General features: G+C 40.0%; 1 protein-coding gene across 5 annotated transcripts in view; it reads left to right on the top strand.

The window, feature by feature from the left end:
• The window catches only part of BACH2 (BTB domain and CNC homolog 2), a 361400-nt gene that overhangs the window by 92519 nt on the left and 242670 nt on the right, over positions 1-26211 (top strand). For 3 of the 5 annotated variants that reach the window (XM_073893637.1, XM_025862674.2, XM_073893636.1), the window contains exon 2: positions 2723-2835. In XM_073893637.1, coding sequence (XP_073749738.1) covers positions 2827-2835 — 9 coding nt within the window. In that variant the 5' untranslated portion in view covers positions 2723-2826. The remainder of the gene's footprint in view (positions 1-2722; positions 2836-26211) is intronic. The other 2 variants (XM_073893638.1, XM_073893635.1) reach the window with 1 other exon arrangement.

The raw sequence follows: 26211 nt of genomic DNA, 5'->3' as shown, positions 1-26211 counted from the left end.
TGAGCCAAAGGCAGACGCTTAACCATCTGAGCCACCCAGGCGCCCAAGATTTTCCTTTTTTAAAAAACCCCAAAGGCAGTTTGCAATGATTATCAATATTGTGTTGAAGATTGTATGTTAAGAGTCCACATCATCCTAGGCTCTGTGAGAGCAAAGAAAAAAAATCGACTTGACAGTATTTATTAAGAACTTTCTATGTGACTAATATTTCCCTCAAAGAGTTTTTATTTTGACTTTGTCGTAGAACCAACATATGTGAAAATAACGTAAGAGTACTTGGGGTGGTGGGGGGCACAGGGGAGGCTCCATAATGACTTTAGGGCTGACTGTATGCCCCAAGTTCTGAGGGAATGGGGACTGTGTCATGATTGGAGCTGGGTGGAATTTCCTTGGGGAAATTATGTTCAAGAATCCTTGTGTGTTTATTATTATCTTCTTGTGCCCACCTTTCCTGTGTTGATACCAGTGTGTACATTTTAATGGAATTGTGACATCAGGCATCTATGCAAGGCATTTGGATAAGTTTCCAGGTAAGGTACTGGGCTGTAGGCTTTAAGTGGATTGAATTACATATATTCAATAGGAAACAGCACGTATAGTGTTCTACTTTGAAACAGAAATGTATTAGCATCTGCTTCTGGAATTCAAAGAGTAGAAGTTACATGCATAATTTTCATTCAGTCATTATAAGATTGGTTAGAATTAGATACTGAATTTTCTTGACTTTGAAGCAGCAGTAGATTACCCAGGCATACAAGACATTGAGTACATCAGGTATTGAGGGGTATTTGGATGTATTTGGGCTTCAAAGTCAGAATTCCGGGGTCTCTCCATGCTGTACATCATTCTTAAAATATGTTATTGCTATGACTGAATGTGGTATTTTCTTTGGAATCTATGTGTCTCAAATAACCAGGGAGTGATCTGCAATTTCCTCTCCCTATCTTCTGATTTGTACAAGGAATTTAATAATATTATGTTCACAAAATAGTAATGTGCATGGAGTAGGAGTTTATCTTTTGAAAATATAAATTACAAAGTCATTTTCTTAATGGTGAAAGACGTTAATATGGGGAATATAGCCTTGGACTTCTCTGTGTTCTCGATTCGGCAGACATGCCAGCACCTCTGGTCATTCCCCCCTAGCCAAAGCCTGAGTGCTAAGAACTAAAGGTGATTATGATTAGTGGGATTATGGCTACTTTTTTCTTTTCCTATTGAACATTTTCTGTATCATTATTATATTATTATTAAAAAGAATATGTATTTTAGGGCGCCTGGGTGGCTCAGTTGGTGAAGCGACTGCCTTCAGCTCAGGTCATGATCCTGGAGTCCCGGGATCGAGTCCCACATCGGGCTCCCTGCTCAGCAGGAGCCCTGCTTCTCCCTGTGACCCTCTTCCCTCTCGTGCTCTCTATCTCTCATTCTCTCTCTTTCAAATAAATAAATAAATAAAATCTTTAAAAAAAAAAAAGAATATGTATTTTAAAGCACTGTCGTTCCATTTAAACCTGTAATTCCAGTCTTTATGGAAAGGTTCAGATATAAAAATCCTTCCTAGATGCAACCAGAAAAAGTAACACAGAAAAAAAGGTGATTACAAGGAACCTTACAATGTTTGGTTCTCCTCTCAAATTCACCCATAAACATCTTTCAGAGAAAAGACTATAAATCTAATTAAGTGGTTGAAGATATTTTCTTTCTTTACTTTTCTTTAATATTTGACACATCAAGAACTCTGGAGCCATTTTACTCCAAAATACCATTCGAGTAAATCAAAAAGCCTCCCTAAATAATCCATCTGAGGGGATGTTGAGTCATCTGGTTCATTTGGCTCATGGAAAACTGACCTCCTGAATTCTGTTCTGGTTGGAGCTCTATGGAAGGTCCTATCTATTAAGCCCTGACAGTGGTGTAGTCAGTCTTCAGCAAATGCCTGTCTCTACCTTGTAGGTGGCAGGGAAGGCATTGAGATCGGCACAGAGTAAGTACTGCTTACATGCTAGATCCTCTCCCTTCCCAAGGAGGCCAAAGCCTGAGCAGGAAACTTTTAAATAACTGACCTGTCTGGCTTATTGATCACTATGTCCTCAGTACCCTGTACTTAGTAAGGACTGAGGAAATAGTTACTGAATGAATGTTCTTGTTCTGCTATGTCAGTAGTCATTCTGAGTATGTGATCTCCAGCTTTTCCTTGGCCATTGGCATGTCTGGTGTCTGTGATCTCAAGACTTCTGATTTGAGGGGGCACCTGGGTGGCTCAGTCGTTAAGCAACTGCCTTCAGCTCAGGTCATGATCCCAGGGTCCTGGGATCGAGCCCCACATCGGGCTCCCTGCTCAGCAGGAAGCCTGCTTCTCCCTCTCCCACTCCCCCTGCTTGTGTTCCCTCTCTCACTGTGTCTCCCTCTGTCAAATAAATAAATAAAATCTTAAAAAAAAAAAAGATTTCTGATTTGAATCTCTAGACCTGGACTGTCCAGTAACTAACCACATGTGGCTATTTACATTTAAATTTAATTAAAATTACATAAAATTTAAAATTCAGCCCTTAATTGCACTAGCCACATCTCAAGTGATCAGTAGCCATATGTGCCTAGGAGCTACCATATTGAACAGCACAGGCATGGAGCATTGCCATCATGGCAGAAAGTTCCACTGGACACAGGACTGCTCTGTGTCTTCCTGAGCGCCAGCTGATGGATTTCCTCTTTGTGTTTGCAGTGCAGCTGTCTGCTTCAGGAAGTGAGGACTACAGCAACGAGGAGAATCTTCAAGAGCTGCCTCGCACTGTGACATGTCTGAGCCCTTGCTCCAGTCCCTGCAGCATGAACAAGGTAAGAGATACTTTGGGGAGTCAGCCTTTGTGTCTTCTTTATGGGACCATGATTTTTCTGGGTACATAATGCCTTTCCAAGGTGTGAGGAGGTTGCTTCTCCTGCCACAAGCATTCCAGAGGTTGGAGAGTTGTGTGACCCCAGCGAGCAGTGTTTATAGGCAGGGTCCCAAGAGGTGGTGGCCACACTGTGGTTGTAATAGTCTTCCAGATGTGTCACTATGTTTGTCAGAGGCTTTTGAGTGGCTGAAATATTGGTTGTTAACATAACTGCTTTGGCATAAATATTGGAGGATTGAGTCTCTGGAGCCAGACTACCTGGGTTTAAATACCAGCTCTTCCAGATGCTAGCTTTGATGACCTTGGGCAAGTGGCTTAACTTTTCTGTGCCTCCGTTTCCTCATCTGTAAAATGCTGATGATAACAGTACCTACCTTGCAGGGTTGTTAAAAGGATGAACATGAGAGAATATGTGCACCAGTGTTTAATATAGTACCTATCTATATTACAAGCATTTGGTAAATATTTGCTGTTGTTGTTTTTGATGTTGGGGACACTGTTGTTCCTTAGAAATTGTTGCAGGAGAACCTTAGGTGCATCTGCAACATTTCCATTTATTCCTTGATTGACTCAGCAAGTAGCAATTGATTACCAGATGGGCACTCAAGGATGAACAATGAACGAGCCTTAGGTTTTGTCTGCAGCAGGTGACAGGCTTAGGGGTAGTATGGCTAGTGTTTTAATGAGATATGTACCAGAAACTCCGGAAGCACAGAAGGAACAGCCAACTTTGGGAGATATGGAAAGGACTGTAGAGGAGGTGATATTTTGAGTCAGATCCTGAATGATAAATGGTCATTTCTTAGACACAGAAGTAGGGCAGGGCATTCCAGGTAAAGGAAACAGGCTATGTTTAGGCACAAAGCATATGAGAAAGTCTGGCATGTTTAGAGAACAAAGAACTTGGTACAGCAGGATATCTCAACACTGTTAACAATTTGAGCTGAGTAATTCTTTGTAGTGAGAGGCTGTCTTCCACACTGAAGGATGTTCAGTAGCATCCCCTTTCCCCCACTTCAGTCCTGACAACCAAAAACTTTCCCCCACATTGGCCAGTGTCCCTTAAGGGAACAAAAATACCCCTGGCTGAGAACCACTGCACTGGGGTAAGGTGGTAAATATGAGCCCAGAGAACGAGGTAAGTGTCCAATTCTGAGAGCCACTGAAGGATCTAATACAAGGGAGAGACATTTCCGGAGGCCTACAAGAAGAGGTAAATTACCACATTAGCTATGGGTTGTGGTGGAGTTAGCGCTTTGAGACAGTGTGTGTCTTCAAAAAGTATTATGGAATCCCTAGGCTTTAAGAAAACCCATTTAGTTTGTTGAGAGTCTTTTACTAAGAACCCCTTCCCAGTGATGATTTTTCTGATGGCCATTTGTCTGACCTTCTCAGGGTGTCTGCTTTACCCCCACTGGAAGAGACCAGAAAATAATAAGCAATTGTTTTTGAGAGATTTTCATTTGGCCAAGAGAAGGAAACCTTGTTCTGACCACCCCCTCCCACACCCACCACTGGCTTAAATACGTAGCTTTAAGCAGTCTTTGAGAGTCTTTGTGAGCTTCTGGAATACTGGAAAAGTACAGAGGTATTCCACCCCAAGGTCATGACTGGAGGGTGGGGAAGAGAGGAGTTGCATCGCTGTGGTCATTGCAAACCTTGGCGTCTATTAGTTAGAGTTTGGTGTCCTGAAACGTGAAGACAACTCTTCACGTTGTGAAATCTGATTGGCAGGCACAGTTTGCTATGACAACCCAGCCCTGAGTTTCTCCAGGGCAACTCAAGACCTGATGTCAGGGTTTGGCTCTTGATACGCACCTGGGAACCAGACTCCGCAGACATTTCAAGTGTCTCAGTAGGTGTGTCTGTTGCTTGGGAAGGTATGTTTTGCCTACGTGGCCCAATGAGTGCTTTATTTTATGTTATTTTAATTTAAAGTAGTGATTAAGCATGATGTGTAACCTTCATAGGTCAGCATTTTTCTTATTGTTTTCTTGGCATAAGACAAAGAATAGATCACCCTCTGGGGAAGAAATAGATCTCCGTGTAAATAAAACCAGACAATCATCTCATCAATTAGGACATGTAAGTTAGAATATTGGAAATATTTTTGTGGGTGTGGTTGATTTTCTAAGTAGATTTGTTCCTAGAAAGTTGGAGACTTTTGAATTGTGCACTTTCCACTTCCTTGGACATAACGCTGTCATAACGCTCCTTCCTTCCCGAGCCCCAGCTCACTATGGGACACTTTAACTGGGGAGGTGTCAAGATGCAGGGTGGCACAGTATTCTAGAGTCCGGTGTGATTCCTGTGAAGCAATGGGGCGATTCTGATTGCAGTGAGGCACTGACATCTCTCTTTGGGGTTATTTAGAGATGACATCTCTAGAAAACAACCGAATGACCCCCGTGGCACCAAGGGATTGACTGTTTGACCAATTTAACCAGGCTAACCTGATAGTCAGTGAACTGCTGTCCACCAAGTAGGGGCTTCATTCCTCATATTCTTGAACCTCTATCTGTGGTAGAGTTTGGGGTCACACCAGGAAGGGGTGCAGTTCTGGGCCTCAGACAGCTAGCACACTGGTGCATTTGTATATAAATAAGATTTCTACAGAGCAGATATCCTCACATTTATTCACCTTTTTAGTATTATAAACAGGCTTGAATAGTTGTTCATTTGGGGCTTTATGTTCTAGCCTTGCATGTTAAAGAGATTGTGGGTGCACAGGTTTCCCCAGGGTTCTCCTTCTCCCTGGCTCTCGTGCACACTTGGAGACCCATCTTTGCAGTTTCCATACTCTCCTTAGATCTTTTTGCAAGTGCTGACTTTCCAATCTTTATGTTGATCCAAAACTTTATAATCAGGATTTAACTTTAAATTTTGTCAAAAGTTTTTGTCCTCTCTACTTTCTCAGGCATTCTCTTGTTGATATGTATAAAGATAGATTATATGACACAAATTATTGCTAGTAAGAAGGGTTCATGTTTTACATCTGTGTTATTTATCTATTATCATGCTGTAAAGAAAGGATTTTAGTGTGTTACTTAAAAATCATAGCCAAACTGGAGGCAAGTTGGACAGGATGGGATTTTGTAGAAGCCAGGTGGGCAGGAGGATGTATATTCGGTACACACCATCTTGTAAGTTCACAGAGCCACACTCACAGGAATGGTGTTCCGCTCTTGAAAGCTCCCTCTTCCTAGCAGCAACCTTGGAATTACGATCGTAAACTCTTTCCCTTGTGGTCATCATTTTCATGAAGGCATATCACATGCTGTTGTCTGCCTTGAATTTATGAGGACACTCCATCTGATGGAAAAATCCTCGATTTTTCCATTATTATAGAGAATGCTCCCCTCCTCCCCACAGTGAAAAGGAACCTTCTTGAGAATTGTTTCTTCCTTCTTATGTTCAAATAAAGCCAAATCTGATTGCTGTTGCTCTGGACAAATGACATAGCATCAAATGAAGTAGAGCCATGTCTCTTATTTCTCTTGGTGGGTGGATGCTACTGTTTTGCTTAATATCTACCCAGCAAAATTTTTTCTCTGAATATTTTACTGTGCCAGGTTTGAGGCAGTTTCACCTTTACACTCAGATCAGTATCTCTACAGTCAACTAAAGAGTAAAACTGAAATTTAGTTTCTGCCTTCATTTAGAGTTTTTCTTACTTGGCACCTCCTTAATATGAAGCAGTGAAGTTCCAAACTCATTACCCCTGGCTCTCCACCTGGCATACACATGATTCTACTTGATTAAACATCAGCTTCTCCAACACACACTTACCAAGTGCGTACTGTGTACCACACACTGCACTTGTAGGACATCAGTGAACAAAAAATAAAGGTCTTTGTCATCCAAAGCTTCTATTTTGGCCAAGGTAAGGAGAGTCATCTTATTTCAGAGTTTTAAACATACACCTAACATTAAAACTTTTGCCATTTTAAACTTCTTTCACTTGAAGAGCAAGTTGAGAGAGCTACTGGATGCAATGTAGGGAATTGGTGAATAATAAACATAGATCTCTCTCTTCCCCTCTCTAGGACCCTCTTGAAGGTTTCACCAAATGACTCATCTATATTCAAGGAGTCTCCACTCTCGTTTTTCTGCAGGCAGTGGCCAAGTCCCCCTTGTGACAGACTTGGAAGAAATATTTCACACATCAAAAACTAGTGACATGGAAGAAAATGCAAATAAAAATTAAATGATCTTGGAATAAGAAAGGCCTTATTAATTTCTAGTGGCAGAAATGATAAAGGAAGAGAATGTATTTGACTATAACCTCAAAATTTCTTTCCACCAAAAGGCGGTCTGAACTACTCTAAAGACAAAAGACACACCAGGGCAGTATTTCCAACATGTACGACAGAGAGTTAACTTAGCTAATTTAGTAAGAGTTCTTACAAATTAATAAGATAAAGATGATCACTATAATAGAAAAGGGGTAAAGAATAGAAAGATAAAACCAATAAATGAAGTATAATCAGTAAATGACATATAAGAAAATGTTCAACCTCAGCAGTTATCAAAGAAATGCAAATTAAAACAATGAGGTGGCATTTTCTACCTATACTATTGATGAGGATTTGTAAAATGTACTCGGCGAAGGTAGGAAAGAGACTATTAGGATCTCTCAGACACAGTGAAAGAACACATTTCTCAAGGGAATTTAAACAATGTGTATCAAAGCCTCAAAAATACACACAACTTTTGACTCAGAAATTCCATTTCTAGAACAGTTACTCAAAGACAGTTGCCATGGATGGGTACACAAATTGAGCCAAGGTGTTCATCGCATATTATGATAATAGTAATTTTTAGAAGGTAATAATTGTAGTATACAACCATACAATAAAAATACCAGGGAGGGATAGAGGAATATTTAATGTCATAAAAAGGTGTTTTAAATAAATTGTGGAGAAGGCAAGTTACATAACAATATGTACAGTTTGGTCATTATTTCCTTTTTCAAAAAACATACATGTCTGCACATACACATCAAAATGTTAAGAGCATTATCTTCTTTTTGCTTGTATGTTCGAAATTTCTTTAGCAATGTACATTCTTTCGTACTAAAAATAATGTATAAAAAAGACACCAGGTTATATTTAAGATACGAACTTCACTGTATTTTTAGATCTACATCATAGGATGTTGCCCAGAATGTTAGCAGTGGTTTTCCTAGAGGGTGGGTATGTAGTATGTGTTTGTTTTTCTTATTTTAAAAAATACTTTTCTGTATTTTCAACTTTCCTACAATAAGTATTTATATATGTGATTAACAATCAGAAAAAAAAGCAAGTATTTTAAAATAAATACCACTTTAGCTGTTTTGCATTTGAGGTACAGCTGGATAAAGATTTTTAGTGGACAGATAGAAGAAGAGAGCCCTTGGTCAAAACAGAGATTTAAACTTGGAAGTGATTCTATGTGACATATTACCAGGAAGGAGCTTTTTAATGTACTAATGGTTTGGGGGCAGTGGTAAGTAGAGCAATACTCTAGAAAAAGATACTGCCCTTTGATTCAGTGACTCAAAACTTTTAAATGGAATGACATCCTCTTACTCAGTAGGTGTCATTTCTTCATCCAGCTGTTCAAAAGACTTTGCTGATGTATACACGTTTAGACCAGTGCTTCTCGAGCTATGGTTTGGGAACGCCTGGGGAGCCCATTCATAGGCCACCTGCAAGGTCAAGACTATGTTCATAATAATGTTAAGACTTTTTTTTTTTTTTGCCTTTTCCACTCTCTCTTGAGTATACAGTACAGTTTTTCAAGAGGCTACATGGCATCCCCTGAAAAAAATCCAAAATGCCTCAGTTTTAATTTTTAAGATGGCAAACACTGGTAGAAATAATTGACGTAAACAAAAGCTCTTTTAGGTCTGCAGTCATATTTGAGCATGTCCTGAGATAGGAGTTTGAGAAGCAGTGAGCTAGACTGTTCCTGTGTCCTATATTTGGCAGTCCTTACTCTAGGAAGAAGCTGGACCCGGAGCTCAGAGCAGTGAGTACCCTGGACAATATAGCACATCTGTTCTCACCTACAAAACTGCACTTAGTCCTTATTTAAAAACACACACACACACACACACACAAAACCATTTTATAGAGTTCGTGAGACTAAATGGAACATTGTTGGCACAAGGCCAGTATAGTACCCGTGTTACATGTAAGTCAAATTCTGCTAAATGTGGGGTGTACAGAAATGGCAAAACTGGACCTCCATTCTCTTCCATATTCATCACACTGGGAAATTCAGTGAATTTTTAGGAAGAAAACAGGAATATAATTCCCTTCTGAGGGGTATGGGAGTACAAACTTTAATGTAATGTAGTAGATGGTTGATTTGGTACGAAGCAGGGAGAAGACAAATTTATAAGAATTAACTGAATATGTTTAGACTTAGTTGTCTTTAAAATGTATGCACGAGGGGGTGTCTGGGTGGCTTAGTCAGTTAAGCAGCTGCCTTTGGCTCAGGTCATGATCCCAGGATTCTGGGATCGAGTCCCGTGTCAGGCTCCCTGCTAAGCATGGAGTCTGCTTCTCCCTCTGCCCCTCACCTCGCTCGTGCTCGCTTGCTCTCACTCTCTCTCTCTTTCTCTCTCTAATAAATAAAATCTTATAAAATAAAAAGTATGCACATATACAACTTGTTTGTGCCAGTAAATATAGATAAAACCTACAGGCTATTTGAGAAATGCTTCCTACTTTATGTGGAATTATCTCCTGATAATTTCTAGACATTTCTACCATGTAAACAACATCAATGCTTTTATTTCAGTACCAAGGCCTCTCCTCCTTTCTGCTTCACAGAAATACAGTTCAGTTGGTCTCTTGGGTGCACAGCTCAGCTCTGAATCTCAGAGAAGCTCATGGTGGAACAGGGGTCGGTGCCTACTTCTCTGAGAAGCAGTCTTCACAGTGCAGGGTGTAAGTTGAAAGCCTGAACCTTTCTGTCCCGAGAAGTGGAGCATCAGATGAATAACGCACTGGATTCATGTGGATGTGACAGGGCCTTGACTTGAGGGTGGCGGTTGTCAGGGGCCTGACATACGCTCCCAATCTTGTCAGAAAAAATGAAGGAGAATCTGAACAGGTAGGAGGCAAATTAAGGTTTTGGAGTAGAAAGGCTGGACTTTTGGTTTAAGACCATATGGCCCTGGGGCACCTGGGTGGCTCAGTTGGTTAAGTGGCTGCCTTCGGCTCAGGTCATGATCCCAGGGTCCTGGGATCGAGCCCTGCGTCAGGCTCCCTGCTCAGCGGGGAGCCTGCTTCTCCCTCTCCCTCTGCCTGCCTCTCTGCCTACTTGTGCTCTCTCTCTCTCTCAAATAAATAAATAAAATCTTTAAAAAAAAAAAAACCATAATGGCCCCACAGCAGGAGAAGAGATATGTTTTGACATGCCAGTAATATAATTTCAAGTCTGAGAGGCCTCATTTTGAATCATGATAAGTCCTTTGAAATGTGGCCATAGCCACTGACCATAAAATAGGTTTCACTTGAAGGAAAGAGGACATTCAGTTTCACCTTGGTTTTTTCAGTGTTACCTCACACACATTGTGATTGTTGGTTTTGTAATCTTATCTGTCCTTATTTCTTGCAGATTTAAAGAATAGCGCCTAGCATTTTCTTGATTCAGACAAGTTTTGCTTTTTTTTTTTTTAATTGATCAACTGCCCCATGCCAGCCTTCATGTGGAGCTTTAATTAAATGTTGACTGAACTGGTGGGTTCTTGTTCTGCATCACCATATCTGCATCACTAAGCCCACACAAGCCCATGGCATAATTAGACAGGTCCTTTGGGCACGTGATGTATGCTGTGACCCCTTTCTTTGATGCTGGTGCTGGCCGGGTCCCTGTAACAAAGAGGCCAGTGGATTCTGGCCTTTGTGACTCATGCAGCAGAATGCTTCTGTCTTCTAAGCCGTCAACCCTGCCCTTTTTCTCTCAATTAGTAGGTCTTAATGGGTACAATTAGGTTACATCCTATTTAGTTAATTGGTGATTGGAAACATGACTATTTAGGTACTTAATCTGTGGCTTGTCCATCTTTAGAATACTAACAAATAACTTGATTTGCCCAATTTTGTGAACATATCATCTCAAACGATGGTATTGCTGTGTATAGGGGGAAATGCATAACAGAGATTACTTCCAACCCAGCTTATTAATTTGACTACCCAATACTTTAAATTGCCCCTTTCCCCCTCCTTTTCTGTGGTACAGTGGTCTTCTAGCACGTAGCTCTTTGCTAGTATTCTTTCCAGCTTCCTTTTATCTTTTGTCTCTGTAAAATAATCCTAACATTGCTTTCTATGTTTTCAGAGAACATTGTACTTTTGAATATATGTGCATTGATGGCTTCATTCTTTTTTTTTTAAGATTTTATTTATTTATTTAAGAGAGCGCGAGTGCGTGCAGAGAGAGGAGCAGAGGGGAAAGAGAGGGAAAGAATCCTAAGCAGACTCTGCACTGAGGATAGAGCCCCTAAGCGGGGCTCGATCCCATAATGCTGAGATCATGACCTAAGCCAAAACCAAGAGTCGGACGCTCAGCCGACTGAGCCGCCCAGATGCCCCATTTGCTTCATTCTTAAAAACCTCATACTGTGTGATAAAATTAATAAATGTACTAGAGGAGGAGAGGTGCCTAGAGTGTATAAAACTACATAATTTTGCAGACAGTCCTCAGTTAATGTTCAGAAGACGTATTTCTAGTTCCTCATAAATGACAATGTTTCGGTTTAAATGAAAACATTTAGATTTTATTAATCACAGCTTGTATCTTCTTCTAGTTTATTTATTCTTCTTTTTTTATGGAATAATTTTGTACCTTCTTAGCACCCTCAGATTTTAATAAAGTGTCATTATCCTGAGGGGCTAGTCTCAATTAGATATAAGTATAAGCAATTAATTAAGATAACTAACCCTGGCCAGAGAGGTAAAGTGTCATCACATGTCACAGTGATCAAGGGGCACCTGTTAATCAGAACATTGTGTTAGCAATGAGTTTTGGAGGAAAACAAAGATTGGTTGAAATTAGCAATATCTGCATGTCTTGTTTTTTCTTAAATCCAACCCATAAACAATTTGTTGTGACAGCTCTAGGCTGGGATTATGGCATTTTGGATGGGGTCTGATTATAGCTAAAAATAGACATGTGTATTAAAGATCAAAAGAGGAATATTAAACAATTGAAATTTTGTGAAAGACTGACGCTGTTTCATTGTAATAATTTCCCCAAAGGCACATTAGTAATGCTGCTAAATACAGACTTTAATAGACTTTAATAGTGTGTACTTTAGAGGCCTGATACACAAAGGAATAATGTATAAAACATTCATTATGGAAAATTGCTACCTTTTTTATTTAATAAGAAATCTGTTGAAACAAAACTATTGCACTGCTTATGGCATTACGTTCCTGGGTATTAGCAGGCTGAAGAATAATTGCTACCATCTTTTACATGTTTCTCCTTACCTATTCTAATCAAGTGGCAATTGTATTTACTTATTTGTTCCATGAATGAAAATGGGGGTTAAAAAAAACTATTTGCATTGGATGGACACTTGTCCCATTGCCTATGTAATCTTGGGCAAGCACCTTAATATCAAACTCCATTTCTTCATTTGCATACTGGGGATCAGTCTACTTACCTGGGAAGGTCATGGTGGGGGAAGTTAAATGTTGATGAGGTGGAGGCTCCACATAATAGGCACTCAGTAAATGCTTCCTATTATGATTACTTTCTACATCTGTTTCTCTTTATATTGCTTGTTTCTATGGATGACAATTGTGGGGGGAGCGGGAAGGGGGCGAGAGTAAGGAAAAGCAATTAAAAAGAAGCCTCTGTATGCAGCTCTGTCGCCAAGCCTTGCATCGGATTTCAATTTGATTTTAATGTGCTGCTGCTGAGAGCCATGCTGTTGAAAAAGAGAGAAGAGTGAGAAGCAGATGCTTTGGGAAGAACAGTGGGGCATTTATCTCTTTTAATGAGATAACATCATTAGAGTGACAAAGTGCAGTGAATCGATACTCGAAATGGACTGGTGCTATCTTCCTGAAGTGCGCCGATTGTTATACTTCACAGCCTTAGAATCTGCTGAATCACGAATTCTGTCTTATCTGTTATTGGAGCCACCGACTTTGATCTTGCAGAACGGATCCACACCTTAGTGATCTCCGCAGGAGCAGGAGAACGGACTAATTGGATAAATGAGAAAAATCCGGGGTGATTTATAAGTTGCCCTGTAATCAAGGAACCTCAGAGAAAGGAGGCTGGGTTTCTTTTTTTCCTTTGGCTTTAAATGGCTGCACATCCTAACCCTCGTCGCCTCCACCCGCTCTTCTTGCTCTCTGTCTGCTTCCTGGTGTAATGTCAGAAACACTAATCATGTCAGACCATGACACTGACAGCCTGACATTCACAACAAAGAGACAAGAAGGAGAGAGAGGAAGAGAGACCTCAGAGGGGGAAGGTGAGGAAAAGCAGCAGGGCAAGTATTTTTTCTTGCACATAAAATCCGTAGCTGCAAGACCACCGATGTTCTGGATATAGCACATCCAAGGAAAATTAAGGAAGGAGCGAGGTGAATTCTGATGGAGATAAAATTGGGCTGGGAAGATTTTGTGCTATTATTTTTTCCCCTCTTAGATTTCAGTGTGTAGCCTACATTATAGTCACTGTGGCTATGATTTCTTCTCACCAAGGGGAAAAAAAAAAAAAACATGCCGTTAAAATTTTTTTTTTTCCCTTTCCCTACCCCAGTTTTTCTCTTTGAAACAAAGCAAAGTTAAGCACGGATCTTAGCAGGAAGTGTGTGCTCTCTAAGGTTTTCCATTGACCAGATTCCCATAGTTTAATCTGAGCAATAGCTGCTTCAGGAAAGAAGTCATCTGTGAGAGATGTTTTCTGACCGTGACAAAGCTGACTTGGGGACTGTTCAGTGTCATCCCCCGGCTGCCTTGTCTTGGCCTCCCCAGCACGCGCCAGCTGCAGGAAATGCTTATTTTTTTTTTTTAAGATTTTATTTATTTATTTGACAGAGACACAGCAATAGAGGGAACACAAGCAGGGGGAGCAGGAGAGAGAGAAGCAGACTTCCTGTGGAGCAGGGAGCCCGATGCGGGGCTCGATCCCAGGACCCTGGGACCGTGGCCTGAGCCGAAGGCAGATGCCCAAGGACTGAGCCACCTTATGTTACTGCAATTTGGAGGGCTGACTATGGCCAGGTCTCCCAAATACCTTTGAGGTTTCTCTCTCCCTCAGGCACTTTCTTCATTTGGAATTGCTCTGGTGAGTGGTCACAGGTCTCCATCTTGAATCAGTCATGACCTGGAAACCTGCCGCCACATCTTACATGTGTTTGGAATCCAGATGCTGTGATCTAAATTGAGCTCTGAGCCCAGGCTGAATCATCCTAGCTTTTCTGTAAACACGAGAACCCAGCTGCGAGCTCAGCTTTTGAGGTATTTTGAATTAAAACTTTGTATCATTTTTTTAAAGATTTTTATTTATTTATTTGACAGGGAGACAGCGAGAGAGGGAACACAAGCAGGGGGAGTGGGAGAGGGAGAAGCAGGCTTCCCGCCGAGCAGGGAGCCCGATGTGGGACTCGATCCCAGGACCCTGGGATCATGACCTGAGCCGAAGGCAGACGCTTACGACTGAGCCACCCAGGTGCCCCTAAAACTCTGTGTTCTTAGCTAGGATATCCTTTTACTTTTTCATCACACGAGGGAAAAAAAAAAAAAAAAACTGGAAAATGATGTATTGATTCCATGTTATTCACCTTATCATAAATGAAGTACATTTTTTGTCTGTATTTGAGAGCAGAAGCTGATGGTTACATAGTGACTTCAGATTGATTACAAATAGTATTGAGAATTTTGGAAAAAACTGAGACCTGATTTAAAACATTCTTGTCCTTAGTACCCAAGTAAAACTTTATACACTTGGGCCACTTGGAAGGAATGCCCCTCTGAATTTACAAAATTAAAAAAAATTTAAATAATTATAGCATAATTTAAACTATGTATAGCAACCTTGACATTGTGGCTTATTTAAAATTCTTGAGGAAATTCTACTTCTACTGGCAGAGGAGAGTAAATTTGTACCCTGGGGAGGATTTGGGGGAATTACCCTAAAATATCTTCTTGTAAACTCATGATTTTTTTGAAGTTCCTTTTTATCCTAAAAATTTACATGGATTTTATACTGTTCTCTGTGATGTGTCCATGTGTTTGTTTTTTTTTTTTTTATGTAAGGTAACTTTAAAAATTACTTGCCAGTTAAATTACTTAGTTTTATTATTATTTTAATATTATATCAGGTGATTCAGTTGTTATAACGAATAGGTCCTTAAAATTCAGTGGTTTGACACAATCACATGTCACAGTGATCAAGCGGCACCTGTTTCCTTTCTTGCTAAAGTATCAATCCAGTGTAGATCTTTCTGGTCAGTAAATTGCTTTTACTCGGCAATTATTCAGAAATCCTGAACTCGGGCTCCCTCCGGCTTCCAGCTTTACCATCTATATTAGGTTCTAGGATGCTATAACAGAGTACTACAAACTGGGCACCTTAGAAAACAGAAATTTATTGTCTCACAGCTCTGGAGGCTAGGAGTCCCAAGATCAAAGTTGAGCAGGACTGGTTCTTTCTGAGGATCAGTTGTCCAGGTCTCTCTCCTCGGCTTGCAGATGGCTGTTTTCTCCCTGTGTCCCTTCCTACTGTCCTCCCTCTATTCCTGCTGTGTCCAAATTTCCCCTTTTTATAAGGACACCAGTTATATTGAATTAAGGCTCACCCTATTCCAGTACGACCTCATCTTAACTAATGACATCTATAATGATCCTATTTCTGAATTAAGGTCACTTTCTGAGGTATTGATGGTTAGGACTTCCACCATATGAATGTGGGGTGGGGGACACAGTTCAACCCATAATGTTGTCTTTTGAGGCTTTTGAGTGTCTGCATCTGGCTGCTGGAAGATATAGAGCATAAAGAAAGAACATTTACTTCTTAATCACCATAGCCCTGAAGTGACTCAGCATCTTTTCTCTTCATATTCCATTGATGAGAACTAGTCGCGTGGCTCCACCTGAATGCAAGGGACTTGGGAAATGTCCCTGGATGAGTCGTGACTGTGCTGAGTGTCTCCAGGCACATGCGTATGCACACGAGCCATCGCAGCTTTCTAGGAGAAGATGTCATCTGTGTCCCATTTCTTCCAGTGCTCCTGAGCAAGCCCATCATAAGGCACTGAAAGAGGTTTTAAGAGTATCCACGTTTGAAAATTCCATTCTGCCATGGCTAGGAATGTTTTTCAACTAAGGGTCCAAGTATTTATATGTAAATGAGTGCCTAAGTCTTACTGTTTTGTTTTCTTAAGAATCTAATAGATTCTCCAGGGAATTTTACTTACACTATTAATGGGCACCTTTTTTCCCTTATGAAACTAGTGAAATCCAAATTAATGAGGCTTTACTCTCAGTCAGAAATTTAGTTTGTGGTTAGAATGATTTCCTACAGTACAGTGACTTTTTGCTGTTGTTGTTACATGTTCTATTGTTACTGAAAAATGATATGCATCCAAGAAGAGAAAAAAGGATATTGTGAGTGTGGAGGACAATTATATAACCTGCTGTGCTTATCTCAAATGGCTAGACTTTAGTGTTTAATTATAAAAGTCTTGTCTCTCCTATCAGGTTAGTCATTATTTCGAAAGTTGAACGTGGGTTTTATAAGTGACTAAGTAATTGCTTTGTATGTTCCTTTTCAATTACAGTAAGAAGTCATGAATTTTCTACATTTAGAACTGCTAAAAATTATTTAGATTTGCCTGTTGAATAGGTTTTTTCTAAAAAAGGACTCGGGAAAAAATTTCCACTGTAAATTTTTGGCTTCTCAAAGTAATTTGTAAGAAATTTCTGATGAAAAAGATACCGATAATTTAAAAAGGATAAGTAGAGTGCAATCTGAAAACTTGGTAGGTAGTGTGAAAACACATTACTACTACTGAACCATAATATTTAATTTAGGCTTTTAGTCATGAAGTTCCATGTCAAGAAACCATTCTCTTGCTGTTTTATTATTCTGGTACCTTAAAACACTGATGTTATCTAAAGACTTAAAACTTGTCAGTGGTAACAATAGATTTCTTTTTGGTCAAAAACGGGACAGTGGTAATTTAGTAAAGATAATTATTTGAATGATGCCCTTTTAATCTTTAGTGGTTATACTTTTTAATATGTCAAAATAGACTAAAACAAGTATTGGAGTCTTTTTAAGAATGAATTAAATCCTTATTCATTTAGATGTTATGAATTCAGATTTTGGAGAAGGGTCTAGGATGAAGTGTATCCTTTGTCTATTTTTGATAACTAATCATTATTTTAATTTGTTACCATTTTATTGAGTGCCTAATGTTTGCCAGATATTTCATTAGCTCCTTTTATAATAGACTATATTATTGCTAATTTTCACAACCAATTTTCAAGAGTTGATATTATTCCCACTTTACAGGTGGGGGACCTCGGAGATAAGTTTAAGTAATGAGACCAGTATCACATGTCTAGATATAGAAGATCCAGTATCTGAATTCAAATCTTACTCCAAAACACATGCATATTTTCATTCTGTCACATTGCCTTGTAGGAGAATATTTGTTGAAGTGTATTTAAAATAGATTAGATGTATTTGCTAAAAGCTAAAAGTAAAATGCAACATCCCAGAATGAATGCTTTAGTGCTTAAAAAAAAAAGCCACTTGTAAATGAATAAAATAATGTAGTAGTTGGAAATTAGTTCCATCTATTCATTAAAGCAGGTCTCTAGAACTTGCTAACACTTTAGTAGACTACCACTTCCTAAATAAATGAGCAGTCTATGTATGATTCAGAATACTTCTTAAACATCCATTATCTGACTAACGGAGTTCTTTAGAACTCAAGTTAGGTTCCTGAAAACTAGTTTCTAATTCATGCTCTCACACTTGCCCCCTTTCTGAATGTGCCAGGTTATGTGGGTTTTATTGATTTGCTGAGGCAAACACAGAAAAAGGCAGCCTTGAACCATGGGTGGGCCTGGCCTGAGGGCAAGATAAAGAAAACCCGCCTATTTTCCAGTGAGAAGCTCAGCTAGAACCCTAAGATAAAAGAAAGGTATATTCCTCTGAAAACATGTCACCTTTTCACCTTTCCTAGCAACATGATAAGCCAGACTTCTGATGAAAAGGATGATTTAGAGTTTTGAGGGGTAGGGGTATCTATATCATTTTCAGTTTCATGCCATTTATTCTCTTCATGGTTTCTGCTGTGTGACTGTGGCCAAGTCACATCACCTGTTTGAAACTTGGTGTCTCCATATGTATGAGGAAGCAGTGGGAGTAGATGAGGAGTTGTTAGCCTCGTGTCTTAGCCTAGGGTGGCTTCCGAGGGTGTCTGGAAAATGCTAGGAATTGAGTCCCATATTTCATATGCATATGCATTTTTCTGGAGAGAGTGCTTCATGGCTTATTACCTCAGATTCTCCACGGCGTCAGCACACAAAGAAGTCCATAGGCCAGATTCCGTCTGAAGTCTACAGGGACTGTAGCCCTCCAGTTTTCTATAAATTTTATTGTGCACAGGCTGTTGTGGACAGTGTAGGTGAGAAAGTGAGTGCATTCTATCTTCTTCCTACACTACGACACGTAAGGGAAACTTGGAGTGTTTTTATTGTGGATGACGGCTTCTCTGTCCTCTAAGATGAACCTTCTGTGTATAGCAAATGTGCAATAAATATTTGTGGATGATGACAAAATTCTGTTATTAGCAGAATAGTCAATTCATTAGAAGTGAGTTATGTTTGGGTGTTGAATGAACGTGTTTTTCAGGCCTGGACATTTTTTTGTAGTTCTCTGCAATGGTAGTTTAAAAAATCACTTAAAATAGCCCTTTCTTATTTGGAATCTCAGGTAGTTGGAATGTTAGTGCGTGAAGGACGTGCCGCATGAATAGATCGATTCCCACGGTGAGGAAGCAGAAGCCTAGATGTGCAATGCTTCGGTTCTTTTGCGGTCATACCTTCAATGTGTAAGCGTGCTGTCCCTCCAGACTGCCTTCCCATACGTGTCGTGGCTCAGCAGATTAACCTGCCTGAGCCAAGAGCCCTCTTGCTCAGCAAATAAACAGGGGAGAACAAGAACAGCACTCTAGCACCTCCGCCTCTGGTAGGGAAGAGAAAGACTTAAATAGCCTCCCTGTCCAGCAGTAAAGTTTGAGTCTAATGTAAGTCCACTGTTGAATGTGACTCACGCATTCAGTGTACTGAAACAACATGCCGCTCCCTCCAGAGCATCCCAGTTCCATTAAAGCAAACAAAACCACCATTTCTTGGATGCTTAGATATCCCTTCCAAAAAATCAGGGATGTTTACCTACATTACTTCTCTCCAAAAATTGCATTTCTTTTTTTCTGTTGGCAGATTTTAAAAATTTGCGTTTAGCTCCTTAATATGAATGTCTACGTGTATGTGCATTGTCACCATTTACTCTGCCAACCTCTGAAATTTGGTTCTGTGTTCTTTGGAAACTTTGTTAAACGAGAATAATCATGGTAGGCCACAATAATATTAATTTGTCTTCAAAGTTGATGTGAACAATCACATTAAGATTTATTTTCTGGGCCAGGGTATCTGGGTGGCTCAGTTGGTTAAGTGACTGCATTCAGCTCAGGTCATGATCCTGGAGTCCTTGGATGGACTGCATTGGGCTTCCCGCTCAGCAGGGAGTCTGCTTCTCTTTCTGACCCTCCCCCGTCTCGTGTGCTCTCTTTCTCTCTCAAATAAATAAATAAATAAATAAATAAATAAATAAATAAAATCTTTTAAAAAAACAAAAACAAAAAAAAGATTTATTTTCTGGGCCAAGCTTGCAATTCAAAGTCAGAAGCAGGCAAGGGCGCCTGGGTGGCTCAGTCGTTAAGCGTCTGCCTTTGGCTCAGGCCGTGATCCCAGAGTCCTGGGATCGAGACTCACATCGGGCTCCCTGCTCCGCGGGGAAGCCTGCTTCTCCCTCTCCTACTCCGGCTGCTTGTGTTCCTTCTCTCGCTATGTCTCTCTCTGTCAAATAAATAAATAAAATCTTTAAAAAAAAAAAAAAAGCAGGCAAAATGTTCGCAGCTAGGCTGATTTTATTTTGGAAACTGGTTTTATTTTATTTATTTGTTAATTAATGCTAAAAACATACTCAGAGAGCCTTCTTTTGTTGTGTTATTTTTTTCATTTTAGGACCACCACTTCCTGTTATAGCTATTTAACATGAAATTTTCATGATGATAAATCACTTTTTATAGAGTTGTCTGAACTGGATTGGCAGTATGAAGTAACTCTGTCAGATTTTTCAATAGGAACAGAAAAGGAACAGTACAAAATATTTTTAACTATATTCTTCGATTTAGTTTCTAGGATAGGTTTACAAATTATCAGTGCCTCTTTTAGTCATGAATGAGTACACAGTATGGCACATGGTTTTGTACCACGTATATTTATGTATGTATTTTTAATAGATATAAATAAATTAGTGCCCAGGTACCAAATAATGAACACCCTCAAAATTTGAATTTCAAGGAACAGTGGCAGAAAATATCATCACTAGAAACCGAAACTCTCAAACATCAACATAAAAATGGCTGAGATTAGCTATGTGTAAAATTCCCAGAAGGTAATCCACACTTAGACAAACCAACAAAAATCAAAATAAATGTTGATAATCTTAGCCAAGCTTAATGCTTTCGAGATTATAACATGTTAATATCAGAAGCAAACAGTTGGCGACTGGTCTGTGTGGCAGCCACCAAAAGAAGCTGGGGCATCTGAAAATTGTAGAGATGTCCCTGATTATTGTAGACCAATTGGCAGCTAGTGGCAAAATGTGTTGCCAGTCCATTTTAAGTCCACAAGGTTTAATGACACCAACCTACAATCACTTGGTTTCTTGCCAGCACTTCTGAACTGAACGTTTTCCCAGCAGTGAGAGCCCTAGCCTCAGCAGTGAGGACTGGGCTCTGCGCTCCTCTGGCTGTGTGACGTTGGCCAAGGCCCTCAGCCTCTCTGGGCTACAGCCTCCTCAGCTCGAACACGTACACAAAAGATACTTCAAAGGCTTGTCATGAGAGTTCAGTGAAACCACTAGTGTGAAAGTGTCTAGGACAGGTCCTGACCCATGGTAGGCTCTCAGTAGATGTTTTCATTAAATAATAGTAATAAACTTGCCCCAGTATTATGTTCTTCTGGGAAGTTCTGTTCTTCAGTGTAGATTGATAAGTAAGCATTTTAAGTAATCTGTAAGTATGGCTTTTTTTTGTTAAGATTTTATTTATTTGAGAGAGAGAGAGAGCACATGAGAGGGGGCAGGGTCAGAGGGAGAAGCAGACTCCCTGCCGAGCAGGGAGCCGGATGCGGGACTCCATCCAGGGACTCCAGGATCATGACCTGAGCCGAAGGCAGTCGCTTAACCAACTGAGCCACCCAGGCGCTCTGTCAGTCTGGCTTTTATGACAATGGGTAGAACGAACAGTCTTTATGTGAACAGACACAAACAATTTCTCTTTTGCACAAACCTGAGACCTCAGTGGGCCTGGTCTCCCTGTGACTTGTGAGTTGCGGGAGGAAACCACCCCCAGAAGAGACCATGTAAAGCACTCGGCTGGCCTCCTCCGCTTAATTCCCACAAAATGGATGTTAATCCCTGTCAAGAGTTTTGTAGGTTGGTTTGAAAAGTTACGTGTGTGTGTGTGTGTGTGTGTGTGTGTTTTAAATAAGACCAAAAAAACTAAATATATGCGTGTACCGTAGCAAATGAAAGAAATATGTATCCCACTCACAATATATTTTTCAGATGCTGTTAACCGGGTTTATTTTTACTTTGACAGATACTTCCGTTTAGGGGGTGCTTTCCACAGACAGATTGTATTGTGCAATAGAAAATTCGGTAAATTTTGCCTCTAGATTTCCTCCAGATCTCTCAGGTGACCACACCCAAGCCTCAGTATTGCCATGTTCTCAATAAGAGACATGAGTTACTACTTCAGTAAATAATCTTAGTTTCCCTCAGGGAAATTTTTGTTGTCAGAATTTGTCATCTTTTTTAAATAGGACATCATGCTTAATATAGGGGAAGACCAACTATGTACATGCAACAGACTCAAATTAAAAGTGGTGCAATTATATTTTTATCTCACTTTTGATTTCCAACTTCATTAGGTCCCTACAGTCACCATGTCCTTAATGATTAAGAATTTGCACACCGGGCATCATGAAACCTGGGTTCAAATCCCAGCTCTGCCTCAGGGTTGCTATGAGATCGTGGACAAGCTCCCTAGTGTCTTCCTAAACCTATCATCTCTAAAATACTGATGGAAACACTTACCTCCTAGGGCTTCTTTGAGGCTTATATTAGATCATGCCTATATAAATGTAACATTCAGCATCTGGTGAAAAGTTGATAAATACTAGCCATTGTGATGGGGATGAGGGAGGAGCCATGGCAGAGTTCTCAAAAGTGACTTTTCTGTTTCAATTTAATAAGCACCTGGGATTTCACATTTGCCTGCTTGTCTGTTTCATGATAACCTTGAAAGGAATTGACTCATTTGGGCCAAATTTGATACACTGTATTTTAAACTTCTAGTAAGTATATCAGCTCCAAATCCTGAGAGTCATTTGTATCTTCTTGCAGCTACTACACTGAAAAAATAAAAAGCTACTGTTTATAGACAGCAAGGTATATCTTGAGAGTGACTTCAAATGTTACAGTAACCTTGGTTATGTTTTGCAGGAATCATTAGGAAGGGCTTTGGAGGGGGGAGTCTAGGAAACACTGGAAATGGAAGCTTCTTTGTTTACAGCTCCAGTGTTTTTGTTTTGCTTTCTTTGTTTTTTAAAGATTTTATTTATTTATTTGACAGAGAGAGAGACAGCAAGAGAGGGAACATAAGCAGGGGGAGTGGGAGAGGGAGAAGCAGGCCTCCCACCGAGCCAGGGAGCCCGATGTGGAGCTCGATCCCAGGCCCCTGGGATCATGACCTGAGCCGAAGGCAGATGCCCAATGACTGAGCCATGCAGGCGCCCCTCCTGTGTTTTTTATACAGGTGGTTTGACTTAGTTCTGTTTGGACTTGGTTTTGTTTCTTAAGTGGAAAAACTCTTTTGTGTCTCTATTTTATATTAATTCCAGGGGCTGAGTCAGTGCTGAGTCCAGTAGTTGAATCAATATTGAAATCAAACTCTAAACTAATCCTTAGGATTACATCCATTATGTAACACTGAAGTGGGCTTGAACAGAGAAAATTCCAGTACTGTTTCTCTCTCCACTTTAAATATAGTAGAGGCCAGTCTTCTCTATGAATGTACATGCTGCGTAAGAAGTAGGTTTTTTTAAGAGGTTTTAAATTTGGAGAAAGGATATATGTTCTTGCTCTGTGTCCCAGTCCAGGCATTAGTAACACTAAGGAATTTTCCAAGCTGGCTACCAGAGTGAATAAAAATCAGGTGCATTTGTATAATCATCATAAAAATTATGTTCTTTCTGCATTTTTAATTGAGTCAAACACTGCACAGAATTAGACACAGCCTTTGCTCTCTAGGAGTTTAAGTGTAAGACAAAAGATACTAATGTGTGTGTACATGAAGACAAATTCATGTTAACATTTTATAAGCATTATGGATGGTTCTATTTTGTGCCTTTGCGGCCTTCCTCAACCTAGGTGACTCATTCACGAATTATCCATGTCTGTTCATTCATGAGATAAATTTTTTAAATTAAAGAACTTGTGTTTTTCTATTAGTTTCTATAACTAATGCAAGTTCATTTTAGAAAAATTAAAAAAGGAAGTATAAAGAAAAAACAAAAATCACACATAATCCCATCACCTAGAGAAGACTTGTCCAGTGTTATATTTTAGTGGCATTTTTAATGTATCTTTTAAAATGTATCTGTATATTTTACATAACTGAGATCTACATATGCAGTTTTGCTTTGTGCTATTTTCATTTACCATATCTTCGCATGTTTCCTATTAAATATTTTTTAAAGCATAATTTTAGCAGTGTTATGATTAAGTATAATTTGAAAGTTGAGAATCCAGCTTTTGGTCCCCTAAAATGGTCATTTAATGTATAACAAGTTAAAAGGATCAGTCTAACTGTTCACCAGCCCATCCAGACCTGTTTCCGAAACAGAGCTATTGTTCACCTAAAGTGGAAACTCACCCGGCTCTGCATATTTCCTCGGGCTGGGTTGCTGTTCCTTGTCTATCTTTCCTCATTGACTTATCAGGCTCCATGCACACATGCACACTTGTTTATAGCAGTCTTCCTGATATGCAGCCACGGCGTGGGTTTTGGAAAACTGCCCAGCTACATACCATTCATACCGGCTGACATTCAGCTTCTGGTAGCTAATTGGGTACTCTTAACTCCTTCAATCTCTGAAGAGCTCACCCTGTAGTGCCACCAGCCACAGAACTAACACACCCACTAATTCTCTGGGTGTTTATATTCATGCACGCAGATGAAAAGTGGCAAATTGGTCCAAGCACAGTGAAAGGATTGGGGTCAACTTGTAAAAATCACTCACTCTCTGTCCCCCCCCCCCTTAGCCATACCATAAACAACTGCTTGAGTTCATATGCCTTTAAGCTTAAGATGATGCTTCTTGAAGCACCTTGGGAGTGGATGGGGTCTGAAGGGGTTTCTTAGGAGTGACAGAGACCAATTCCCACCTCCCAGAGAATGGATGTGCCCCCTGGTCTGGGGTTCACCCCTTGTCTTAGGAAGAGTTGCTTCAAGATCCCTAAAGTCACCTTTTCAAAAAACTTCATTTGGTCCTTCCACTTTCCCCCAGAAACCTGCTGTTCTTCATAGCTCTTCTGTTCTTGTGGAGAATGAGCATCAAAAGAGAAAGCCCAGTCTGGCTAAGTAGTAGGGAGAGAATAAGAAGAGGCAGATGGAGGGAGGTTATGCAAAGTAGTAAGACTGCATATGAATATTGGATGAGGTTCAAAATCTTTCCATTATCTCTGTGAACACTCACCTTTTTTTCCTCCAGAAAAGACTTTTACTCCCTTACATCAAACAACCTTCCTTATATGCAGGAATCAAAAGAGGAAATATTCACAATAACAGCATACCAGGAAGGGGGAGCCCAGATAAAGAGGAGATGTTAAAGTGACATTCATTCTATTTACAAATATCTCCACTGATCATGTTTCAGTGGTTAATCAGAGCTTTCTTGCCTGGCACTTTCTAAAATGATATCATTATCTTGCTTGCTGTTTCAGCAGTTCCAGAAATACCTTGCCTGTGGGTCAGGGTACTTGGTTTCATATAAACAACTCATAAGAGCCCTTTATAATTTCAGAAAGACAGGTAAAAAGAGAAGAAACAGCTATGCAAGTTACGGGGGGGGGGGGGAGTGCAGGGGGAGAGAAGTTGGCAGCATTCTTCTCCCAATACAGATACTGCAAGAAGGCATCTTATGATTAAAATAGTTTGTTTTCCCTCAAGCCACACTGAATTTAGTTTCTCAGGAGACAAAGGCACCTTTGCAAATCCTGTGTAGACCATGAGGTACAGGCTTAATTGCTTCATGGGTGATGTGAAGTCGTGGAATGAAAACTAGCCATCACTCATTAACTAGTTCGGCTTAGTAAACCTTGACAGCTAGCAAAACTCAGCCAAACATCCTTGATTACCGGCAGCTCACAGAGCCCCAGGAGCTGGTCAGGATGAATTGTAGAGTAGAATGAGTTAACTTCACTACATCACTTTCCTCTGTTTGAACTTAGCCTCCTGAAATCTAAGAATGACTGAAAATGGATTAACCAAATGTTTTTCCTACTCTCAATGGTGGCATTTTCTTCACAGCGATGACCATTTTCTTCACTGGGATACTGTTTACTTTTATTGACAAGAATTATTCATTTTTGTTAAAACCTCTGGCTTGCTTAAGTCTATTTGTGCTATGTAATAAGAGAGGCATTATTAGGTATGTTTGAATTTCACAGATCTTGCTTCTCGCAGCAGGGACCGACAGCATTGTCACGTATGGACATGTGATCAAGTCAAAACTCAACATGATGATCAGCTGCAAAATCAGTATCAACATAAACATACATCAGATTAATTGATTTGCTATTTGCTCCATACCACAGATCAGATGATGTCTCTGAAAGCAGATATATTCAAAGTGCTATAAATGTCAGCCATCATCATTTCTATATATAATCTCACACTTAGGGGGCACCTGGCTGGCTTAGTTGGTAGAGC

This window comes from Callorhinus ursinus, unplaced genomic scaffold (genome assembly GCF_003265705.2).
Source record: "Callorhinus ursinus isolate GAN/ISIS: 27379988/994484 unplaced genomic scaffold, GSC_fseal_2.0 scaffold6, whole genome shotgun sequence".
Classification (NCBI taxonomy): Eukaryota; Metazoa; Chordata; class Mammalia; order Carnivora; family Otariidae; genus Callorhinus; species Callorhinus ursinus.
This window is presented reverse-complemented; position numbering and strand designations above follow the sequence as displayed.